This window comes from Ahaetulla prasina, chromosome 1 (genome assembly GCF_028640845.1).
Source record: "Ahaetulla prasina isolate Xishuangbanna chromosome 1, ASM2864084v1, whole genome shotgun sequence".
Lineage (NCBI taxonomy): Eukaryota > Metazoa > Chordata > Lepidosauria > Squamata > Colubridae > Ahaetulla > Ahaetulla prasina.
Window position 1 is genome coordinate 107102819 of NC_080539.1, and position 21011 is coordinate 107123829.

Genomic DNA, 21011 nt, shown 5'->3' on the forward strand with positions numbered 1-21011 from the left:
TCTTTCTCCCCTTTCTCTTCTTCATTTTTCTCCCCTTCTATCCTTCATCTCTCTTTCTCCTTCATCTTTCTCTCCATCTTTCTCTCCTTAATCTCTTTCTCCCCTCTCTCTCTCTCTCTTTCTCTCTCCCCACCTCTTTCTCTCTCTCTCCCCCCTCCCTCTCTCTCCCACTCATTCTGTCATCTCTTTCTCTCCCCCCCTCTTTCTTTTTCTTTCATTCTCTCTCTCTCTTTCTACCCTTCTCTCCCCCCTCTCTTTCTCTCTCTCTCCCCCTCTTGGGCCAGCCAGTGTCTTGGGGCTGAGAGGAACTCAAGCTGGGGAGACTGAGGTTCAGGACATCAAGAAACAGCTGTGAGATCCAGCTCCCACTCTGGAATATGGAGCGAATCTCTATTCCTCCCGCTTCTCTTGCCAGGCGAAGAGTGATTGGGAAGGGAAGGCGAGGGGTGGGGACAGCCACTGGTGGATTCAGCCCAGGGGTGAAATCACAAAATAATTTTTGTGTGTGCGTGTGTGTGAGGGAGGGATCTGAAGCCGAGCCACCCAAACTTCTGGCAGAGATGGGGGCGGCTTCTGAGGAGTCCTGAATCAGCCAGCTCCACCTGATCTATTTCCTGAGTCTCGCCATTCTCCTCGCCCCCCACCCTCAAGCAGCGGCTTCCCTGCTCAGCCCCAACAAGCTATGCATGCATGGTGCCCGCATCAGCATCTAGAGAGAAGCAGAGAAGAAATGCCGCTGCTTGAGTGGGGTGGAGGGGGCGAGGAGAACGGCGAGACTCTAGGAATAGGTCAGGTGGAGCTGGTTGATCCAGGACTGCTCAGAAGCCGCCCCCATCTCTGCCAGAAGTTTGGGTGGCTCACCTTCAAATCTCTCCCTCCCTCCCTCTCTCCCTCACACGCACACACAAAAACAGAGGTTGGAGAGCTCTCTTGCTCGCTCTCCAAGCACCCCATGCACAGCCCATTTGAGGAAAGGGCACGCATGGCTGGGCGCGTTTGGCTGCAGGAAGAGGTGCAGAGCAATGGGGTTGTTTTGTTCGCTGCAATGGTGCTTCAGGAGGGCAGGTGGACATATTCATTATAGTTGCCACTTGCAGACATCCCGTGCCGCTTCAGGGAGAACTCGAGAGAGAAGAACTTGCAGGGAGGATATCTGATGTCCACCTCCCTGCAAGCTCTCGCCTCTCGAGTTCTCCCTGAAGTGGCACCTGAAGTTTGGGTGGGGTTCCTCAAGAGGAGAGCTTGCAGGGAGGCGGAAGCCAGATCGCCTCCCTGCAAGCTCTTGTCTCTCAAGGAGCCTGACCCAGCCGCGGACCACCAGTGGTCCACCAGTTGGTGACCAGTAAGTAGTGATGGGGAGGGGAGGGGCAAGGGGCGGGGCGAGCCAGCAATTTAACAAACGGTTCGGCCGAACCGCCTAGAACCAGCAGAATCCCACCACTGGTCGTAAGTGTGAAAAAAGGTCATAAGTCACTTTTGTCAGTGATGCTGTAATTTTGAATGGCCATTAAATGAATGTTGTAAGTCAAGGGCTACCTGTAATGTGGTTGGGCTTCCTAGCAGTTCCTTGTGTCCTGAAAAGGCACTTCCTAGAATTTCTACTGGATGGTGTATGCAGGGGATGGAAGTAAAGAAGGAAACTATCTGAACCGAGGCAGAAACAACTCTCAGTTGTTGTCTACCCATCAACCATGACCTGGATGACTGCCTTTCCACATCCGCTTCTTAACCCTAGGAGGACTACATAAAAGTTTTTAAAAATTTTCCTATGACTTCAAGTATATTTTCTTGTATACTAGCCTGTATATTTTTTCCAGCTTTCAGATTATTTTCTTTTGAACTTTCACATTGATTATGCCTTTATTTTTTATACTGCTACCAACACCTACATATCTTTAAGGGGGTCTGTAACATATAATATTATTCTAGAAGAGAAGTGATTTTTTAAAAAAACTAATCATCCTAATTAAATAGAAAAATGACAATATAAGACAATATAAGGGGCGGTGGGGGAAAAGACAGCATCTCTAAAATTCAATCATCAAAACACTCCTACCAGTAGTCGTAGCTTTCATCCCAGTTGTCAAAATGAACCAGGAAACGGTTGTCCACCATGTCAGTTACTGTAGCAACACATATGAAAGCAGGATTTTTTTTGTCTACTGCTTCAAGCTTCATCCCTACTCGAAATCCTGATGGGATCACAGTCTAATCAAAGAGAGGTTCAAAAATAATGTTGAGTAGAAGGTTGGCTATTGAATCACATGAAGCAAGACAGCACAAAACAAACATAAGACCGAAAGCTGCAGATCAATAAAAACACAAACATCAAAAAAAAAACGCTACGAATTAATTTTTTTAAAAAAGCACCAACATCAGGGATCCCCAATCCCTGGACCATGGCCCACTACTGGGCCATGAGCCAATAGGAATCAGGTCGCAGAATTGTACACATCCCCATCTGAGTGAGTGAATGCATGAGCTCTCCATTTGTGCATGTTTGCCGGCCACTCATGTATAACCATCCCCTCTTCTCCCCCCCCCCCACCCACTGGTCCACAAAGTTAGAAAGGTTGGGGAACTCTGCTCTACATCCTCAATTTCTTCTGACTGTATAATCTTGATTTTTTTTTAAAAAAAAGTTCTAAATTATCTATTTTATTTTATTATTTTATTGACTGTCTATCTCTCTACATGGAATATTGTTAAAACTGTGTAACCTTTCATAGACTTTTCAAAATAAAATTGTCTTTCCTAGTTTATTATGAAATGAAACATACAATCATTACATTCCCACAAGGGAGCTAAATCCAGACTCCTGTGAATTCTGCTGATCTTTATCTAGAGCCAAATTGACTTGACTGTTGGTAGATCAGATTCTTGTGTACAGGTAGAATGAAATAAATGTTTTGTGCTTTGAATTCTATTCCTGTTCCTGGCTTCTTGCACCTGACAGTGAATATGTAATCCCTCAAACAAATTAGGACTTATGTGAAGTCGATAAGGTGTGTGACCAGTGGTGGGATTCAGCCAGTTTGGATGAATGGATAGTTAAATTCCTGGCTGGCCCCACCCCTTCCAGGAGTCCCCAGGCGCCCCATTTTGGCTCCCAGGTAAGTGCAGGAAAGCCTAACAGGCCCAAAATGGACCGCTGGGGGATGCGGAGCCCCCCATGGCCCGTTTTTGCTCCCAAGAGGCCTACTAGGCCCAAAATGGGGCGTGGAGGGGCCACGGCCCCCCTGTGGCCCATTTTTGCTCCCAGGGGAGTGCAGGAGGCTGAGTGCTGCCTGTCACACCCCTAGCCATGCCCACTATGGCCATGCCCGCCCAGCCCGTCATTAGGGCAGAGAACTGGTTGTTAAATTATTTGAATCCCACCACTGTGTGTGACCATGTCTTAAAGATGTCTGTATCTTGTACATCACATTGTCTTGGGAATAAGATAAACTCTTATTTCCTAAATCAAATAGTTGGATTGTTTTTTAAAAAATGAATTCAGACTTCTTTTATTTCTATCTCATCCATTTTGTAATCCCCTACATCATCTTCTTTTATATTTTATTTACTTGGATATTGAAAGAGGGGACAGTGGCTGTCAGCCAGTCAAAAAAGGATGTCGGAAAAAGGATGTCATTTAAATCTTACAAGGTCACATTAACTCTTACTAAGACTTGATATAAGTTCAATTATCATTTTAATAATTATTAAATTTATCCACCTAGCCACTTTCATATCTAAGGCAGGACTAGAACTCACAGTCTCTGTTTTCTAGCTTGGAACCTTACATCAAACTGGCAAATTCTGGGCTTTTCTCTTTTTTCCTTTCTTTTCTTTACTTTGTAATAGTTCTTAGATCTCATATTCTTTTTAAAACTTTAATAAAATTTATATTTATAGTACAAAAGGCATGCAAAGCAGAATTTAATGGCTGCCTTCCTCTACCCATATAGGAAAATACTATTCTAATGCTTTTAAAAAATGTTGTAAGTGAAAATTTAAAGCTTTTAACACACATTTTCAAGTAATTAAATTAATATCAAGTGGCACAGAAAAAAGATGTAGAATTTTTTTTAAAAAAAAAACCTCCTGAAGATAAGTAAATACATAAGTAGTGTACATTTACAGATTTACTATAGGAAGTTGATTTATTACATTGATAAAATCCATTACATTTTCAACTAGATTGGGCACATCAATATATTACATAAATGCTAATGTGAACACAGATAAATATAAGGGAAAAAACTTACTGTGTTTTGGTTTTCAAACAAGGATTTAGGAGCAGCTTGAGCCTTACATTTCTTCAGATATGCAGGCCAATTAAATTCATCTTCTTTATATCCTGGAAACCATAAAGAAGAATAAAACAAATATTCTTTTAGTTTGAGGTGCACTTACTTTAATTGCAGCTGTTTCTGTCACTATCACCATTCAGTGTCTGCCAAACTGTCCATTTCAAGAACATACTGAAAACATTTAACTTTTAAAAGCCCCTTGAGAATATAATTATAGGCACCATATAATTTAAAAACAAGACCAGTCAGTAATATCTTTTCGCCTGAAAACTCCAAAAGCACCAGCTTGTCTTCAGAAATCACACATATATCTTTTCTAACAGAGATGAGGTACGAATGCAGATAATACGCACTGAAAGTCTGCGTAGTTCTTGTAACTAACAAGTCTAGCATTTAATCATTTTGTGAAGTGAAAATAGCAAAAGTCTGCGTTCCTAGTATAAACGTAGAATATGTACTATATTTGATGATTTCATTATAACTATGTCTAAAAAGGCAAATAAATAAATAAATGAAAAACAGTGTGCCAAGAAAACTTAATTAGTGCAAAGTTGAACACTGTAACAAAGCATGGCTTAAGCATTACATGTAAAGAAACCTATGATATCCAAACCATTTTTAAAGATCAAAAGCCGTCGCATGCTTTTGCAACGCCCCTCTATTTTTCAGGTTTTGATTTTGTAGTCTGTCCCAGAGAAACATGTTTTGCACTGAGAGAAATAAAGAAGTATCTTCTACCAGAATGGAAGTGTGGATCAAATGTATTCGAAGTTGAAGTTGCCTTTTCACTAAAGATGACATTGCATCTTATATGCTTATTTTCCTCAATTAAATCCAAGCTTTTTTTGGATATTACTTGCAAAAACTAAATTTTGCCCCAAAACATCTCCAATGGAAGGGATGTACAAAGAACCAATTGCTTACCCCTGACTGTGGTTTTTTAAATGAATTCTATGGGTGTTATGCCTATGCTGCAGCCTTCTCTAGAATCTTTTACAGCTATAAAATGTTGGTGGAAATCTGCACGGAGACATCTGCGTTTCCATCCAATACTGAGTTTAGGAATATCCATGAACATAAGCACCTGCAGAAAGGATGGTTCAAGCATGCTGTGAATGCAGACTATTTTTAGGGATGGCAGTTACAGATAAGCAACTGAACAGCAAACCTTACTTGGAAGATTGGAGCCAATGCCTCACTCTCCAACCAGGATGGATAATAGTAACTCCATAAACATAAACAAGCAAGAGGGTTGCCAGTTAATCACTAGTGTCCTTAATCCAGTGATCAAATTGCTCAGAGGAAATAGAAATCTTTCTTTTTCCAAAGAGTAAAAAAAATAGCTACAATGTTGTGTGGGAAGTTACTGTGAGTACACAAAAAGCCAAGACATGACAAACAAAAGTGAAAAGAACAATTCAATTCCAATTTCAGTATAGAATAGGAGAGAAAGAGAATAGTTTCACTGAGGCAAAAATCAGATGCCTCTTTAGGGAGCAAGATGAGGTCACAAGACAGGCCTACCTTCTTGAGATAAAACATAGGATCTATACAAAGAGAAGAGTACCACCAAAAAACGTGTGTGTGTGTGTGTGTTACATATACAGAATTTGTGTGTATACAGATACAAATATTTGTCAGTTAAAATGAAAGCAATACCAAGCAGGAACAGGGGATTATATCAATATTAGAAATACACCTCAGAAAATGTCTCTTGCAGTGGCACAAGAAAATAGAATTGCTATCAATGCTAGAATTGGGTGCTAAAAATTGAAGAGAGTCATTGAATGATAAAGCATTCATTTGTGAGTCTTTTATGATCACAGTTTAGAAGATCCATCACAACATGAATCAGAAAAGGAAAAAATGTTAGGTAATTCTCAAACTGCAAAGCACAGCAGTATTCCTTTGCGTTGCTTGTTGATAAGTCGACAGGCGATGCCATTGCTACTGCCCTACATTCTGTAGTGAGTCATCTAGAGAAACCTGGGAATGCTTATGTCAGAATGCTTTTCATAGACTACAGCTCGGCTTTTAACCATTTTGCCAGGCATTCTCATTGAAAAGTTGACTGACTTGAATTTCCCCTCTCTCACCTGTGATTGGATTAAAGACTTTCTAATGGGCCGGTCACAAACAGTGAGGGCTGGGTCTTTCACATCCTGCTCCCTGAAGCTCAGCACTGGCTCACCTCAGGGCTGTGTGCTCAGTCCCTACTTGTACACGTAGTACACATACTACTGCATATCTTCTGATCCATCTAATGTGGTAATAAAATTTGCAGATGATACCACCGTACTGTACTGGGTCTTATTACAGGAGGAAATGAATTAGCATACAGGGAAGAAGTCCAGAAGTTATCCACATGGTGCTCAGAAAACACTAGCAAGACAAACGAGATGGTGCTAGACTTCCGGAAGCAGAGAGAGGAACCTGCCTCACTCTACATCAAGGGGGGCTGTGTGGAGAGGGTCTCCCCTTTCAAATTCCTGGGAGTCCACCTTAGCCAAGATCTCACCTGGAAAAATAACACGTTCCAGGTGGTCAGGAAGGCTCAACAGAGACTCCATTTCCTTAAGGTCTTACAAAAAAATCAGGTGGAACAACAACTGATGACTTCCTTTTACCGGTCTACAATAGCAAGCGTCCTCACATATTGTGTTACGGTATGATATGCTGGCTTGACAGCCACAGACAGAAAGGCATTACAGAGGGTGATGAGCACAGCACAAAAAATCATGGGCTGCCCCCTGACCTCACTGGACAATTGCCTTAGCAGAGTGAGGAAAATCCTCAGGGATGATTCACAACCTGGTCAGCACTTCTTTACTCTCCTATCATCAGGCAGGAGATATAGGTGCATAGCCAGCTGAACGAACAGGCTGAAAAATAGCTTTTATCCGTGGGCCATCAGACTTCTGAACACAACATAACAGCACAATTAGGTTTAATATGATAGACTTGCAGGGCCAGCACAACTTGCAACATGTTCATACCAGTGTAATATAATATAATGTTATATGCATACATGTATAAGGGAATGTGTGCTAGTTATTACTTATTTGGGTTAGGGATTTCTTTTTCTTTTATTTATTGAGTTATTAAGATGTATTCTATGTTTCGGGGGTGGGGGGGCTGCACCAAGGGAGGCTCATTGAATCTCATTGTACACATGTTGTGCATTGACAATAAAGCTTTGATTTGGATGCAATTGTTCACTTTTGAAGTGAACAACTATTTTGAAGATCCAAAACAGATCATGTTCCTCCATATTTCTCAACATGAAATAATACCAAAAATAAAAGTCTTTTTCTCTTTCCTTAGAAGATTCGACTTCAAGTACCTTTCTGCTAATTATCCTGCTGGCTGGGAAGCACATAAATATTTGTAAGGAAAATAATCATTAACCTGGTGATACAACCAGGCTTTATTTTGATCAGTGTTCACATATTTATAATGAAATATGGATGGACTCAGAGAAGAGAAAAGAGTTAAATGTGATAAAAGTTCTCCTGAATCTCATCAACTGATCAGAAAAATTCCACTCCATGTAACACAGAGAGGTCCCCTTATGCTACCTTCTGAGGTTGGTCCGAGATCTTCAGGATCAGAAAGCTTACGTAGGAGTAGACAGCAGTATTGTAAGAAAAAGGATACACTGATCTAATTAACTGAGGCACTATGGGCCCAAGAACAGCAGAAGACATTGATAAAGATGATTTCAACCCATTTATCTTTCTGAACAGTAATTCTTTTTTGTCCTGGTATCCTTTAGCTTTTCGGTCTTCTTATCCTGTGCTATAGAGGCATCTATGGATTGCCTAACCATAGGTGGACAAATATTCTTTTTGGTAACTTTTGAATGTTCTGAGTTGATACCAGTATTTTGTCTGTGAGCATGTGCAGCAGGAGAAGACTTTTTCCAAAATCTCATCAGCTACAGGTTCAGGGTAGGCACAAACCAGAATCTGATGCACATTGACAATGATGAAGATACAATGCTTTCAATTATTTATTATTTCTTTTTCTTCTTCCTTCTAAGGAAGAGGAGAAAAATATTTAGATTTATACCTTTTTGGAACCACTGATATCCTCATCAAGCATTCTAATGTTAAACTGATGTAGTTATTAAAACTTCATCATGAGGCTTTCTTTTGATAGTACTGTGTAATTTTAGCTGTTTAATCATTAAAGCATTGGTCAAAGGATAATTTCTGCCTTTGAACATAAAAAATATACAGTAGGCATTTTCAGATCCTGGAATTTAAATTTTTCAGAATTCACTTATATTTTATAATGTAAGAAAACATGAAAAGAAAGTATGTCGCATTTTTTTTTAATATAGCCAGTATAAAATTTTACTTGTAGATTCCTAAGTCTCTCACTATAAAAGTGTACCTATGCTGCCTTAACACAATAAAAAAGGTCATAAATTGTTTAGGGATAACATAGTACCTTTTGGTGGATGAAGTTTATGCCCAGTTTTCTCACACCACCCAACAGGGTGAATATCTGAAGAATCAGCATTCAGCCAAAAATCGTAACAATCTGGGTATTCATCAAAATGAAGTCTAATTCTATAGCCACAAATCTAAAATCAGAGTGTATAAAAATATACATATGAGTAGAAGTGTTCATGGGCCTTAAGAGTCAATTATCTAATAGGGGAATAATTTTCAAACAAATTTTAGATTGCATAATCATTCAGAAGTTGAATCATACAACATTTAATAAAAGATGTACTGGTTACAAATTTAGATAAATTTAGAAACTTAGAATAATTAAAAGGCTTTACAGAAATTCCAGAAAGTATGACTTTGCAACAAAGCTCTTCTTATATTCTTATTTATAGCTTATAATTCTATGATACCTGGCTCTAAATGATGGGATGCAATTATTTTCTCACTGCCTGCTATAACTTGTTTTTAATACAGATAAATGTATAGGTAAATATTGCTAAAATCAAGTTTCTTGTTTTATCATTCTGGCACTCACCTCTGCTATTGTAAGCACACAGTACATTGATTGATGCTCAGGATCCACTCCTTCTAGTTTCATTCCAACTTTGAATCCATTTTTGTTGTATGGGAAGGACTGGTACTAGAAGTAAAATGTCAAGTTTTATTTAACATAAGCATTTCTGAAATACGCCAATTTTTCTTATTTTTCTCCATTAAGAAGAAAATCCAGATCTTCCAAACTGATACCAGCTAATGAAACTTTTTTCCCCACCTCCATATTTTTTTTTAAAAAGAGCAACTATATGGACATAAACTAGATCAAAATCTTCAGGATAAAATACATTATGCATTTCCTAAGTAATAAATATGTTAATATATTTCCGGATTAATGGCTCTGCCTCTCTCATCTTTTACATTCCTGCTGTGCGAGTTGTATTTTGAACTTAGGTTAAGTAATTATGTCATCATATGCTTCATTATGCAGTACAATATTGCATATATGTCTGTCTGACCTTTAAGAATGGGGTTTTCTTTACTGTGTCAGTTATATCTTTTTGTTTCTAACTGATTTTACAGTTTGTGCCTTAAGTAGAGATAGTAAATACAAGGATGAGTACAGCTGTGTTTCCTTATCTCTCTCTGCAGCAAAGCATAGGAATTGCTTGCTGGAATAACAATTAAAAGATTTTGTATAAGTCATATATATAAGTAAGCTGCATTTATGTTTTCATACAATGAAAGATACTCATGTCTTCCTTTCTGTTATTTTTTTTAACCATTGTAAAATAATTCTACTGGCACCTCCTATTAATGTATACACATTGTGATCAACATTCTCTTTAAAACTTATGTAACCTAGTAGTTCTTATTCTTGGTTCATCTGGGTACAAAAAAAACCTAATAACTGTCGGTAGTAACCTGGTAGCTTTGATAAATAAACGACTCTTTGGATCCTCTACAGTGATTGGTATTTATTGCTGAAGTTTTTCTACCACAGTGCTAAAACTAATTTTAATACCAAGATTTTGACAAATTTCTTATATGAAGAATAAATACTGGTTTGTGAAAAGTATCTGCTTGTTCCACAATGATTTTTCTAGTTATTCAATGAAGATATAACCATGCAAAAATCAATTTATTTTAAAAAATAATTTTACTAGCAGAATTTTGCATTACTGCTTGTATTAAAACAAGTGTAAAAATAAATTGATTTGCAAGTTTCTGTTATTGTTTCGCTCTCTGAAACTGATTGACATACAGCAAAAAAAAGTCAATGGTCCAGGCAAAAGAAATAACAATTAAGAAGCAATGTGTGTCTACGTGTGTCTGTGGGTGCGGGCAGAGGAGGTGCCACAAGATTATACACAACTTTCTGTTAATTCTTTCCTAGGAACCAAGTCTCACTACTCCTTTTTGTCTACTTGAATGACTGTTATTAACCACATTAACTGTGGTTAATTAGAATTACTTCTGTAAAGTTATTGATGTACAGTTACCTCAATTGAAGCTTCTCACCAGAGGTTTCTAGTAATCAAAGCTGTAACCACTGATCCTGTCAAAATACACAGGATCCACCTTGCATTCAACTTAAACTAGTGCTATTGTTGTACAGTCCTTCTTGTAATTCTTACTAAATTTGCTCCATAATAACTTACTATTTTCACAGAACCAAAATTGTATGTATAATAACAGCATCTATATATGCATTAGAAGAATACCAGGAATGGATATAGTATGAAAAAAACAGAGGCAGAGAAATGTTGCATATAAAGAGTGTTGTTTTTGTATGCCAAAATGATATAATCTAGAATTCTTTAACTGCCTATAAAATTATGAGATTTGTTTATTGATTCTCTGACACAATCTTTATTTTAGTCTATACAAAAATATTCTACATAATGTCCATTTAAAAAGCCATTAACCATTATCTAACTATTACAACTATTGAAATGTTTATTTTCTATTTAGGATTGTTTACACTATGTGCTCCAATTTTTTTACACACACACACACACACACACACACACACACACACACACACACAAAATTTAGATATATAAGCCCCTCTTCCAACTCATTACTGACTCTAAGCTGCATGCATTTAAACAAACACACAATTGGTAAAATAAAGCAAAAGAGAATAAATATAATGGGTGAACAAAAAAAACCCATAACCAAAAGGGACAATGTACTCCAAATGGACATAGCTAACTTATCCCAGAATTTGGGGTAGGGAAAACAGTTTAAAAACTTATCTTCACCGATGTACAAACCAAAACCAAACACAAATGCATACACCTAGCTTCTAACTTCAGGCTGCCAGCAGTAATAACACCAATGAATTCTTATTGCAATGTTTTGGAATTGGGCTTAGAGGCATACAGAAATAATCTTAAATACATCGATAAATACAAAAATCTAAGGAAGTATGAAATAACAATTCAAACATTATGCATAATAATTTTAAACGGAGGCAACAGCATGCTTAGCTAAATCACCATCAACATTTAAAGACTGCTGGGGAAAAAACAAGTTTTCAGCTGCTGTTAAAAATGTTTAGAAGAGTTAAATACAATACAACTAGAATTCCAGAACTATGTTGTCACTATGAAAACCTGCCCTTATATGCAGGTTACCTATAAAAGAACAACACCTGGGATAATCTCCTCTACATCAGTTATTACATACAAACATAGTAACATCGGTGAACTGCCTTTCGTAAGTAAGGGAACTAACATAACCTTATCAGTCATGTCAAAATTTTAAGTTCACCTTTATTTAACACAATTATCTAGCAAAGTATATATTCCTCAAACCAATTAATTAGGATTTTACAGGAGAGCTTACCTCTTTAAAAATCTTAGGAGGTGCTGCTATCGCCTTTTCTTCTTCCAAATATGAAGACCAACTCCATGCTTTCTTTCCCTTTGACATTAAAGCTGAAATTAGAAATCAAACAATTAAAAAAATAGACAATAAAATCCATAACCAAAAGGGACAATGTACTCCAAATGGACATAGCTAACTTATCCCAGAATTTGGGGTAGGGAAAACAGTTTAAAAACTTATCTTCACCGATGTACAAACCAAAACCAAACACAAATGCATACACCTAGCTTCTAACTTCAGGCTGCCAGCAGTAATAACACCAATGAATTCTTATTGCAATGTTTTGGAATTGGGCTTAGAGGCATACAGAAATAATCTTAAATACATCGATAAATACAAAAATCTAAGGAAGTATGAAATAACAATTCAAACATTATGCATAATAATTTTAAACGGAGGCAACAGCATGCTTAGCTAAATCACCATCAACATTTAAAGACTGCTGGGGAAAAAACAAGTTTTCAGCTGCTGTTAAAAATGTTTAGAAGAGTTAAATACAATACAACTAGAATTCCAGAACTATGTTGTCACTATGAAAACCTGCCCTTATATGCAGGTTACCTATAAAAGAACAACACCTGGGATAATCTCCTCTACATCAGTTATTACATACAAACATAGTAACATCGGTGAACTGCCTTTCGTAAGTAAGGGAACTAACATAACCTTATCAGTCATGTCAAAATTTTAAGTTCACCTTTATTTAACACAATTATCTAGCAAAGTATATATTCCTCAAACCAATTAATTAGGATTTTACAGGAGAGCTTACCTCTTTAAAAATCTTAGGAGGTGCTGCTATCGCCTTTTCTTCTTCCAAATATGAAGACCAACTCCATGCTTTCTTTCCCTTTGACATTAAAGCTGAAATTAGAAATCAAACAATTAAAAAAATAGACAATAAAATCTATTCTCAGAAGACATGCGTAAGCTGCTACCTGCACGCAGGTAACTGTCCATGTTTTGCTTTCAAACTCCTGAAAAGCATCTTATCACCAAGTGTAGGATGATTCTCTTCCCCGTCCCATTCATAGATAGTAATTATGTTGATGAAAAATCTTGCATTGTTATTGGGTAAATATGGTAACATCATCCTATATACTTCAAAGCAATGTATTATTGTAGTACAATGTAGTAAAGCAATGTTACCAAACAGGTAATCATAAAATTATGACATGCCTAATAAATCTATACTTTGAGGAATCCTGCCTTGGAGTTTTGATTTCCTTTGGGCTGTTACTTGGAACCTTGACTTACAGTAGTTCATTTAGTGACCATTCAAAGTTACAATGGCACTAAAAGAGTGACTTATGCAGTTTTCACTCACCTTTGTAGCATCCCCATGATCATGTGATCAAAATTCAGACGTTTCGCAACTGAGCCACAGTAATGACCTTCATTGTGTCCCAAGGTCATATGAAAGCCTTTTGAAACTTTTTGACAAACAAAATCAATGGGGATACCATATTCACTTAACAACTGTATTACTAATTTGTCAACTATGATGCTTCACTTAATAACTGTGGCAAGAAAGGTCTCAAAATGGGAAAAAACTTAACAAGTGTCAAAACAACAGAAATTTGGGGCTCAATTATGGTTGTAAGTCCAGGACTATCTGTATTTGGGTGAACAGCACCACAACAGCTTGCTGTTAATTAAGACAGCAGGGATAGTAGATGACTACCATCAAAGTGAAAATTATAGATCAGCTTACAGGTAACTAATACTGCCTAATCTTATTATTTTCCTTAAAGAAGCATATTCACTCTTTTAGGAAAATTCACTCTTTTACAAAATACTGAATGTTTTGCTATGTACAGCACAGTTATTATAATAAAGTGATATCATTGACTAAGTATAACAGTATATTCTTTTAATTAATTAATTTAATATTTGTATAGCCATCTATCCCACTTTAGTGACTCTGGGCTTCATACCTAATAACCTCACCTTCAACCTCACCTCAGGGGCGGGGGGGGGGGGATGATGTTCCAGAAGATGGGGACTATGTCAATTTTATCAACCAAACATAATGGGAATGTTCACCTATGACATTATGAAAAATCAATGACCAAAAGATATTTGCAAACAGTATAAATATGTAAAATTCACAGATTCATATAATGTGGTTGCTCATATAATCTTAATCAATCCATTTACCTCAAGATGTATTTTAAGTTTTTTGAGGAACTGAAGGAAAACTTTATTCTGCTAAAGTATTATAAATCAACTTACTTTGTTTTAAAATTGCCACCTCTCGTTTCCTTTTCCGTGTGGCTCTTTGAGATACTCTCAGTATTCTTCCTTCAGAGTTCTCTTCCTAAATTGCAAAATTAAATATTGCGACTGGCATAATTATCATTTATGATTATCAAACAAAGAAGTTCCTGTTCTGACAGTATTTTGAATATTTAAATATGATTTCAGTTCATGTAAAAATCAATGGAGAATGAAGTACCAGTCTGCAGAGTGGTGTTTGATTAAACTAGGAAGATAGTATTATGAACAACTTTAGTACACCTGAAACCAGATGTCTGAATACAATTCAATTTTGATTTGCAATATTAACAGTGAACTACAATACAGGACTTTTCCAATTATTCTCTCAATACAAAAGAGAAGAATAGCAATATGCTCTCTATAAGACTCTTTTAAGAAAATGACTACACTGTAGACCAGATATGTTTATAAAATTCGGGGAAGGGGAGTTATTTGAGACTGCTGAAATATCACGTAGTCCAGAAATCTCATGAGATTGGGGCAAATCAGTTAAATTTATATTTAAATGTACCACTCCATTTATTTGGTGGTTGTTCAATCAACCACTGAACAAATTATGATTGGCAACAGGCTTAAAGTGCACAGGTTTTACAAACAGGGACTACTGTACAGTACTAAAACTACAAGAAATGGTCTAATCTAGAACAATCAACTGAAAAATACTAACTGTTTCTTTATCTTTTTCTTCAATAACCTCTCCTTTGGATGGCAGTTTGCTTTTTCTCTTTTGAATACCCTTAGAATAGTCTTCGTCACTGCATTCTGACACATCTTTTTCTTCCTTTGATTCCCTAGAATGAGAATTAAATTGCATTAATTACCACAAGGAAAAAGTTTTAATTCACAAAACAAGACTTTGCATCTTTCAAACCTTTCCTTTCCTATTTCTCCTCAAAGTGCATACTTTAAAAGGGCATTTTAAAAGAAAAGAAATAGTAAATTTGAATACCGTCAAGTGGAATAATAGAAAGACTGCAATCCATTGAAAGATTGAAGAGATTATTAAGTAAAAGAGTAAAATAAATTTCTCAAATGACCACAGTAAAAGCAACAGTGCAATAATTATTTGCATTAGCGATAAACTGAACCACACTATTACTAACAGAGAAGAAAACAGAAAATATGCAGTCTTTCCCTTTTTAAGTTAATGCATGGTCCTCAATAACAACACGTGACTTTTCTGCCATAAATTCCAATATACTGGATTGCATCTAAATAGAACTTTTATAAAATCTAAGTGAATAATGCAAACTTTTTTGGTCATATGTTCATATACTAAGTTAAATTCTATGAATAAATACTGATGCTGCAATCTTTAACTAGAAGTCAAATTTACTGGGATTTATTTTTTAATAGATATGTATCAGAACTGTTCAAATTCTTATAGCACTCAGGAATGTGACTGAAGCGGCTATCTTTGACAGCCATGTGTTTTTCTTTTGCAGGTTTACTTCCACTGCTTCTTTTAAGACTGCTTCTGAATATCTTATGCTCCTATTCTCTTTCAAAGAATATGACTGCCCTAATGTACACAAGATTGCACCCAAGGCTGCACCTGTTGACACTTAGCTATGAATTATATTGAATGGTAATCAAACATATGACTATTCTGGCAGATTTATATTATGCTCACAAACCAACAGTGGTAATTACCGAGAAAAATATGCCTTCTCTGAGATGTGTAAGGTCAATACTGTTTCAAGCTCTTGGGGATTCTTTTATTTATAAACTTATTTAAATAGCTGCAAAAAGCATTTGCCTTGTTTTGTATAACTGAATAGGGGTCAATAATGCCGTATCGAAAGCTCTACCCTGTCTACAGTATCCCCAAATGGCATTATAGAAGTCACATAGAAGGATTCCTAATAAATACATGTTTGAATTCTTGTGAGATCACCTTTGCTCTAAGCCTGGAATTTGTTAAGGGTGGATGGTTTCACCTGCAACAACTATACAGGACAGCATGATGGCAGCTGCCTCTAATTTCCCGGTACTTTTTCTCCTTTGCTTCACAAACTCAGCAGTAATTAGCAACAATAATACAACATAGATTCCATTTTTTAAAAATCAACTGACAGTTCAGCAAGTATTTTTATCCAGTGTTCCCTTAGGCGACAACAGAATTTGTACTTGCCATGATATTGTGTTGTATGTATTATATTAACTCTTACTTGTTTTTAAACAGATGGGCACATTTTTGGCTGCAAGTTCTTTCTCCAGCTACAAACTCCACTGATGTTCCAGACTGAAAACAATTTTCACAAAAATGAAGCCCATCTGCCTTTGCAGTTTCCTTCAATTTGGGTGGTACTTCTGTTTTTTCTGAGAATGCTATACAGAAGAAAGAAAGCAGTGAATTTTCAGGATGACATACAAGTGGGGAAAAAAGATATTAATGAATTATGTTAAAAAATCATGACCAAGACTTTCAACTGAGAAACACACCTAGCACATGTCTGCCATTCCTTAAAGCAGCTATATCTTTACCCAGGATTGTGTGGCTGCTTTTGCAGCTGTAGAACAATCTATAGACAAAAAACATACTTGGCTGATGTGTTACAACTTTCATGCTGCAAAGCATCTTTTTGCTTTTGAGTTCAACCTCCTGTACCTCTTTAATTACTGATACACATTTTTATCAGTTGATTCCCACAAGCGATCAGTGCTGACACTTTAGGAAAATCTTACAGGATTCATCTAAACCATTTATTCATCAACAAGCTTATTTCTCCGAGTGATGGTGAACAGTTCAATACAGTGTGCATCTGCTGTAAATCAACTGCGTATCAAGGATAATAAGAATTCGTACTGAAAATAGAAAAGCCAATATCATAAAACCATAGTTTTGGTTTTTGTGTAATTTAAATCTTTTAATCTGTATAGTTTTAATAGTTTAACATATTGTAATTATTGTTCTATTTGTTTTATAATCTGTAAACCACCCAAAGTCGCCTTTAATTTATTAATAATAAATGGTTTATTAATTAATAAATAAAGACCTTATATATAACAATGTTGCAGTCACATCTAGAATATAGTGTGTAGTTTTGGTTGTCCACATCTTTAAAAGGGTATAGCGGAACTAGAGAAAGTTCAGAGGAAAGAAACTAAGTTGATCAAAGGACTGCATCTTACAAGGAAATATTGCAAGTTTGGGTGCCACTTATTTTAGAAAGGAAGCCAACAAAAGAGGATATGAATAAGGTATACAAAACTGTACATGATATGGATAAGGAGAAGCTGTTTTCCCCTTCCCTAAATACTAGATCGAGATGTTAATGAAACTGAATCTTTGAAGAATTCAGCAAGACAAAACAAAGTACTTTTACACCATAAGTAATTAAACTTTGGAATTTGGAGCTATGAAATATAATAGTGGCTACCAACATAGCTGGATTCAAAAGAGGGTTGGCCAAATTCACGGAAGAATTCTTTCTTGTGTAACTGGTTGGCCACTGCGAAGACAGATGGATGAATTATGTAGATTGACCAACAGTCCAATCCAACAAGACACTTCTTAAAGTTTTTCCTAGCCAACATTTAAATTACTACTTATATCAAGTGGTTTGCAAGCTTAAGAACTCTGGAAAAAATATTCTAGCAAACAGATTTCAATATATAAAAGCTATTGGACTGGATCCCAGATGAGCAAAATTCTGCTCACTGGAACTCACAAGAGAAATAAGGACAAGTGATTTTTGATGAATTTGCCGTTTTCCTGAAGAGATGCTCCAGAGGACTGTGGAGCAGCATGAAGGCCACAAGGCAACAAGAGAATTCACAAATTAAATCTCTTTTAGACTTTCTCTATTGGTAAGATTTTGCTGAACCTGGTCTCTTTCATAAATGAAAGATAAGGTCCTTTTCCTGGAAGCATAAGTCTGTATATAACCAGCATTTAGAGCAGGAATGGGCAATCTTCTGGTTATTGGGGAATCAAATATAAAATTTGGGGGAGGGTGAAACCATAGTGAGCAGGGAAATGAGTGGGCAGAGCTGAAGTAGTTTAAGTAATTTGTCTTTTTTTCCTAAATTGGGTAAGGCCACTTTGGGGCTTACAATACCATTTCCAGGGCTTCCCACACAGCCTTATCCATCCCTGAGGCTAGAAACTGTTCAGCCCAGAACACAATTTAATTCAGCAGCTCTTTTCTGAAATATTCAGAATCCTATCACCTAGTTCTTAATGGGTTCTTATTAGTTTTCCATGGGCTTACGAAGAAGATTGTGTTTTAGCTTCACCACAGACAAATATATGGGAACCACAAAAACTTTAAACCATCTACTGAACTGCCTTCTCTGATCCTTTTATCTGGTGCCACTTTTATTTTTAGTTTAGTCTTCGGATTATGGCTTAACTGTTTCAAGAGACAAAATGTGATTCTGTGAGCTAAGAGATGGTGTTGTATATTACAAGAAAGCAGAAGCTGCAACCGTCTTCTCAGCAAAATCCATTAACAGTAACTTTTTTTTTACTTTTAATATAAATCCTGTTGATTTCGCGCCAACATTTATGTGAATGTTTTAACTGCATTTAACATATTGTTTCTATTGTTTCCAGGCCACGAGAGCAAGCACTTGATCAAGGTTGGGGCCCCCATTTAGCAGACAAACATGTCTAGTCCTTTCTTTCCCTTGTGGCAGTAGCAGGGAAGGTAGAATTGCATGTTTTTTTTTAGGAAGAATGCTTGGATTATGCCAAATCAGGGCTGTCTTAACAACATTATGTGCCCTGGGCAAAGCAATGTACTGGGGCCCCTACAACAACTACTCACAGGAATAAAAATGTAACTGGTCATAAAATTAAACATATATTTTCATGTTAGTACTAATAAAAAATGCAGTAAAATGTAATAAATATGTTGCTGTATTTATATGATACAAGGTCCATACACAGATTAGTATGGGGCCCCCTATGCTCGTGGGGCCCATGGGCAAGTGCCCATCAGGCCCATGCGTTAAGACAAACCTGCGCCAAATGCATATCTCTAGTCTTGAGCTTCACTTCCCCCTCTCCCCCCCATTACTTGCTACCCCAAGCTGTTTAAAAGTGGGAAATTATGCTAACATTGTAATTCATTCTTAGAAACAAATTTTAGAGTATTTGTAGAACAATTCTGCTCAGATGCCACCTCTTATTTAAAATGTATGCACAACAGAATTTATAACCTTGCTTAAGACAGCTAAACACACTGATATCCATATGAAATTGTGATGCTAAGAAACAAAATTAAAATAACTGCACTGACCTTCTTGGACAGTTGGCACCATCCAAGTTGTGGTAGCTGTAGCCTTCTTAACACTTTCCATCTCTGTTACATCAGTGATTACTTCTAGAGCTCCAAATTCATTCACACAAAACTGATTTTAAAATGTGAAAAAATAATAGGAAAAGTTTTAGTATCAATTTTAGTTTGTATATTTTACACAAGCACACACACACACACACAAAATGATATTTATGCTTCATCATATTGGCTCCTTAATTATCTCATTACTTATTTTAATTGACAATGGGTTTGATTTTAGACAATAAGAAGTAGCTTTTATATTGCTACATATACAGCCAGTCTTTGACTTATAGCCATTGTTTACCAACCAGTCAAATTTCAATGGCACCGAAAACAGTGACTTACAACTGGTTCTCACCCTTACTTCTATTGCTGCATCCTTATGGACACATGTTCAAAATTCACTTGGCAATTGGTACATATTTACAATGGTTGTAGCATTCTGGTCTTCCATAGCAATAGCACTTAAAACTTATATACCTCTTCATAATGCTTTTACAGCCCTCTCTAAGCTGTTTTACAGAGTCAGCATATTGCCACAACAATCTAGGTCCTCATTTTACCCACCTTGGAAGGATGGAAGGTTGAGTCAACCTTGAGCTGGTGAGATTTGATTGCCATTTGCAACTTCCAAGCTGTCCTCCGGCAAGCAAAGTTACTGGGGGTACTGACTGATTCACTTATGCAGCTGTACCCCATTTAGTATCTAATTTATATATTATCTTCTGAATTTTAAAAGTAACAGTCTCACCCACATGAACTGAAATAATCGGCAAAGCCTGCTTATCCCTGAGTGAATCTGTATCAGTGAACGTATTCCTGAGCTGTTTTCTATTTATTCTTTAAACATTTGTTCCAATTTTAGACTGAACAAGGACCAGAATTCTCAGGATAGCACACATATCAAAGATGAAAGTGTTGGGGAAAATTACAGAAAGTGTGAACATAAAATAAACAAAGCTATATAATTAAATGGTATTAAAATTAAGGAAGGCCATTGAAAGAAAAAAAATAGTAGAATGCCAGTACCATCTAGTGGTCACGTATAATTCCATTGGAAAAACACCTTTGAAAATGAACTTTCTGAATGGAACTGAATGGTTTTATGCAGTTTCATTTTTCAACAACAAAAAATACAACAGTTTTTCAAGATACTGTACCAGCAATTTTTCAAAGGCAAGTGCATACAGTAAACTCCTATCTCTGCTACCTTTTCTTTTCCCTTTTGCTTCCCCTGCAGTGAATTTTTGATTGTAAAAACCTTAGAGCAGGGGTGTCAAACTCAAGGCCTGGAG

General features: G+C 36.7%; 1 protein-coding gene across 1 annotated transcript in view; it reads right to left on the reverse strand.

Annotated features, from left to right (window-relative positions):
* Positions 1–21011, reverse strand: part of L3MBTL3 (L3MBTL histone methyl-lysine binding protein 3) — a 68930-nt gene that overhangs the window by 40056 nt on the left and 7863 nt on the right. The window contains exons 2-10 of the mRNA XM_058171972.1: positions 19675–19786; positions 16597–16756; positions 15093–15216; positions 14381–14465; positions 12918–13009; positions 9291–9395; positions 8751–8886; positions 4251–4342; positions 2057–2208 (exon numbers count right to left, since the gene is read on the reverse strand). Coding sequence (XP_058027955.1) covers positions 2057–2208; positions 4251–4342; positions 8751–8886; positions 9291–9395; positions 12918–13009; positions 14381–14465; positions 15093–15216; positions 16597–16756; positions 19675–19786 — 1058 coding nt within the window. The remainder of the gene's footprint in view (positions 1–2056; positions 2209–4250; positions 4343–8750; positions 8887–9290; positions 9396–12917; positions 13010–14380; positions 14466–15092; positions 15217–16596; positions 16757–19674; positions 19787–21011) is intronic.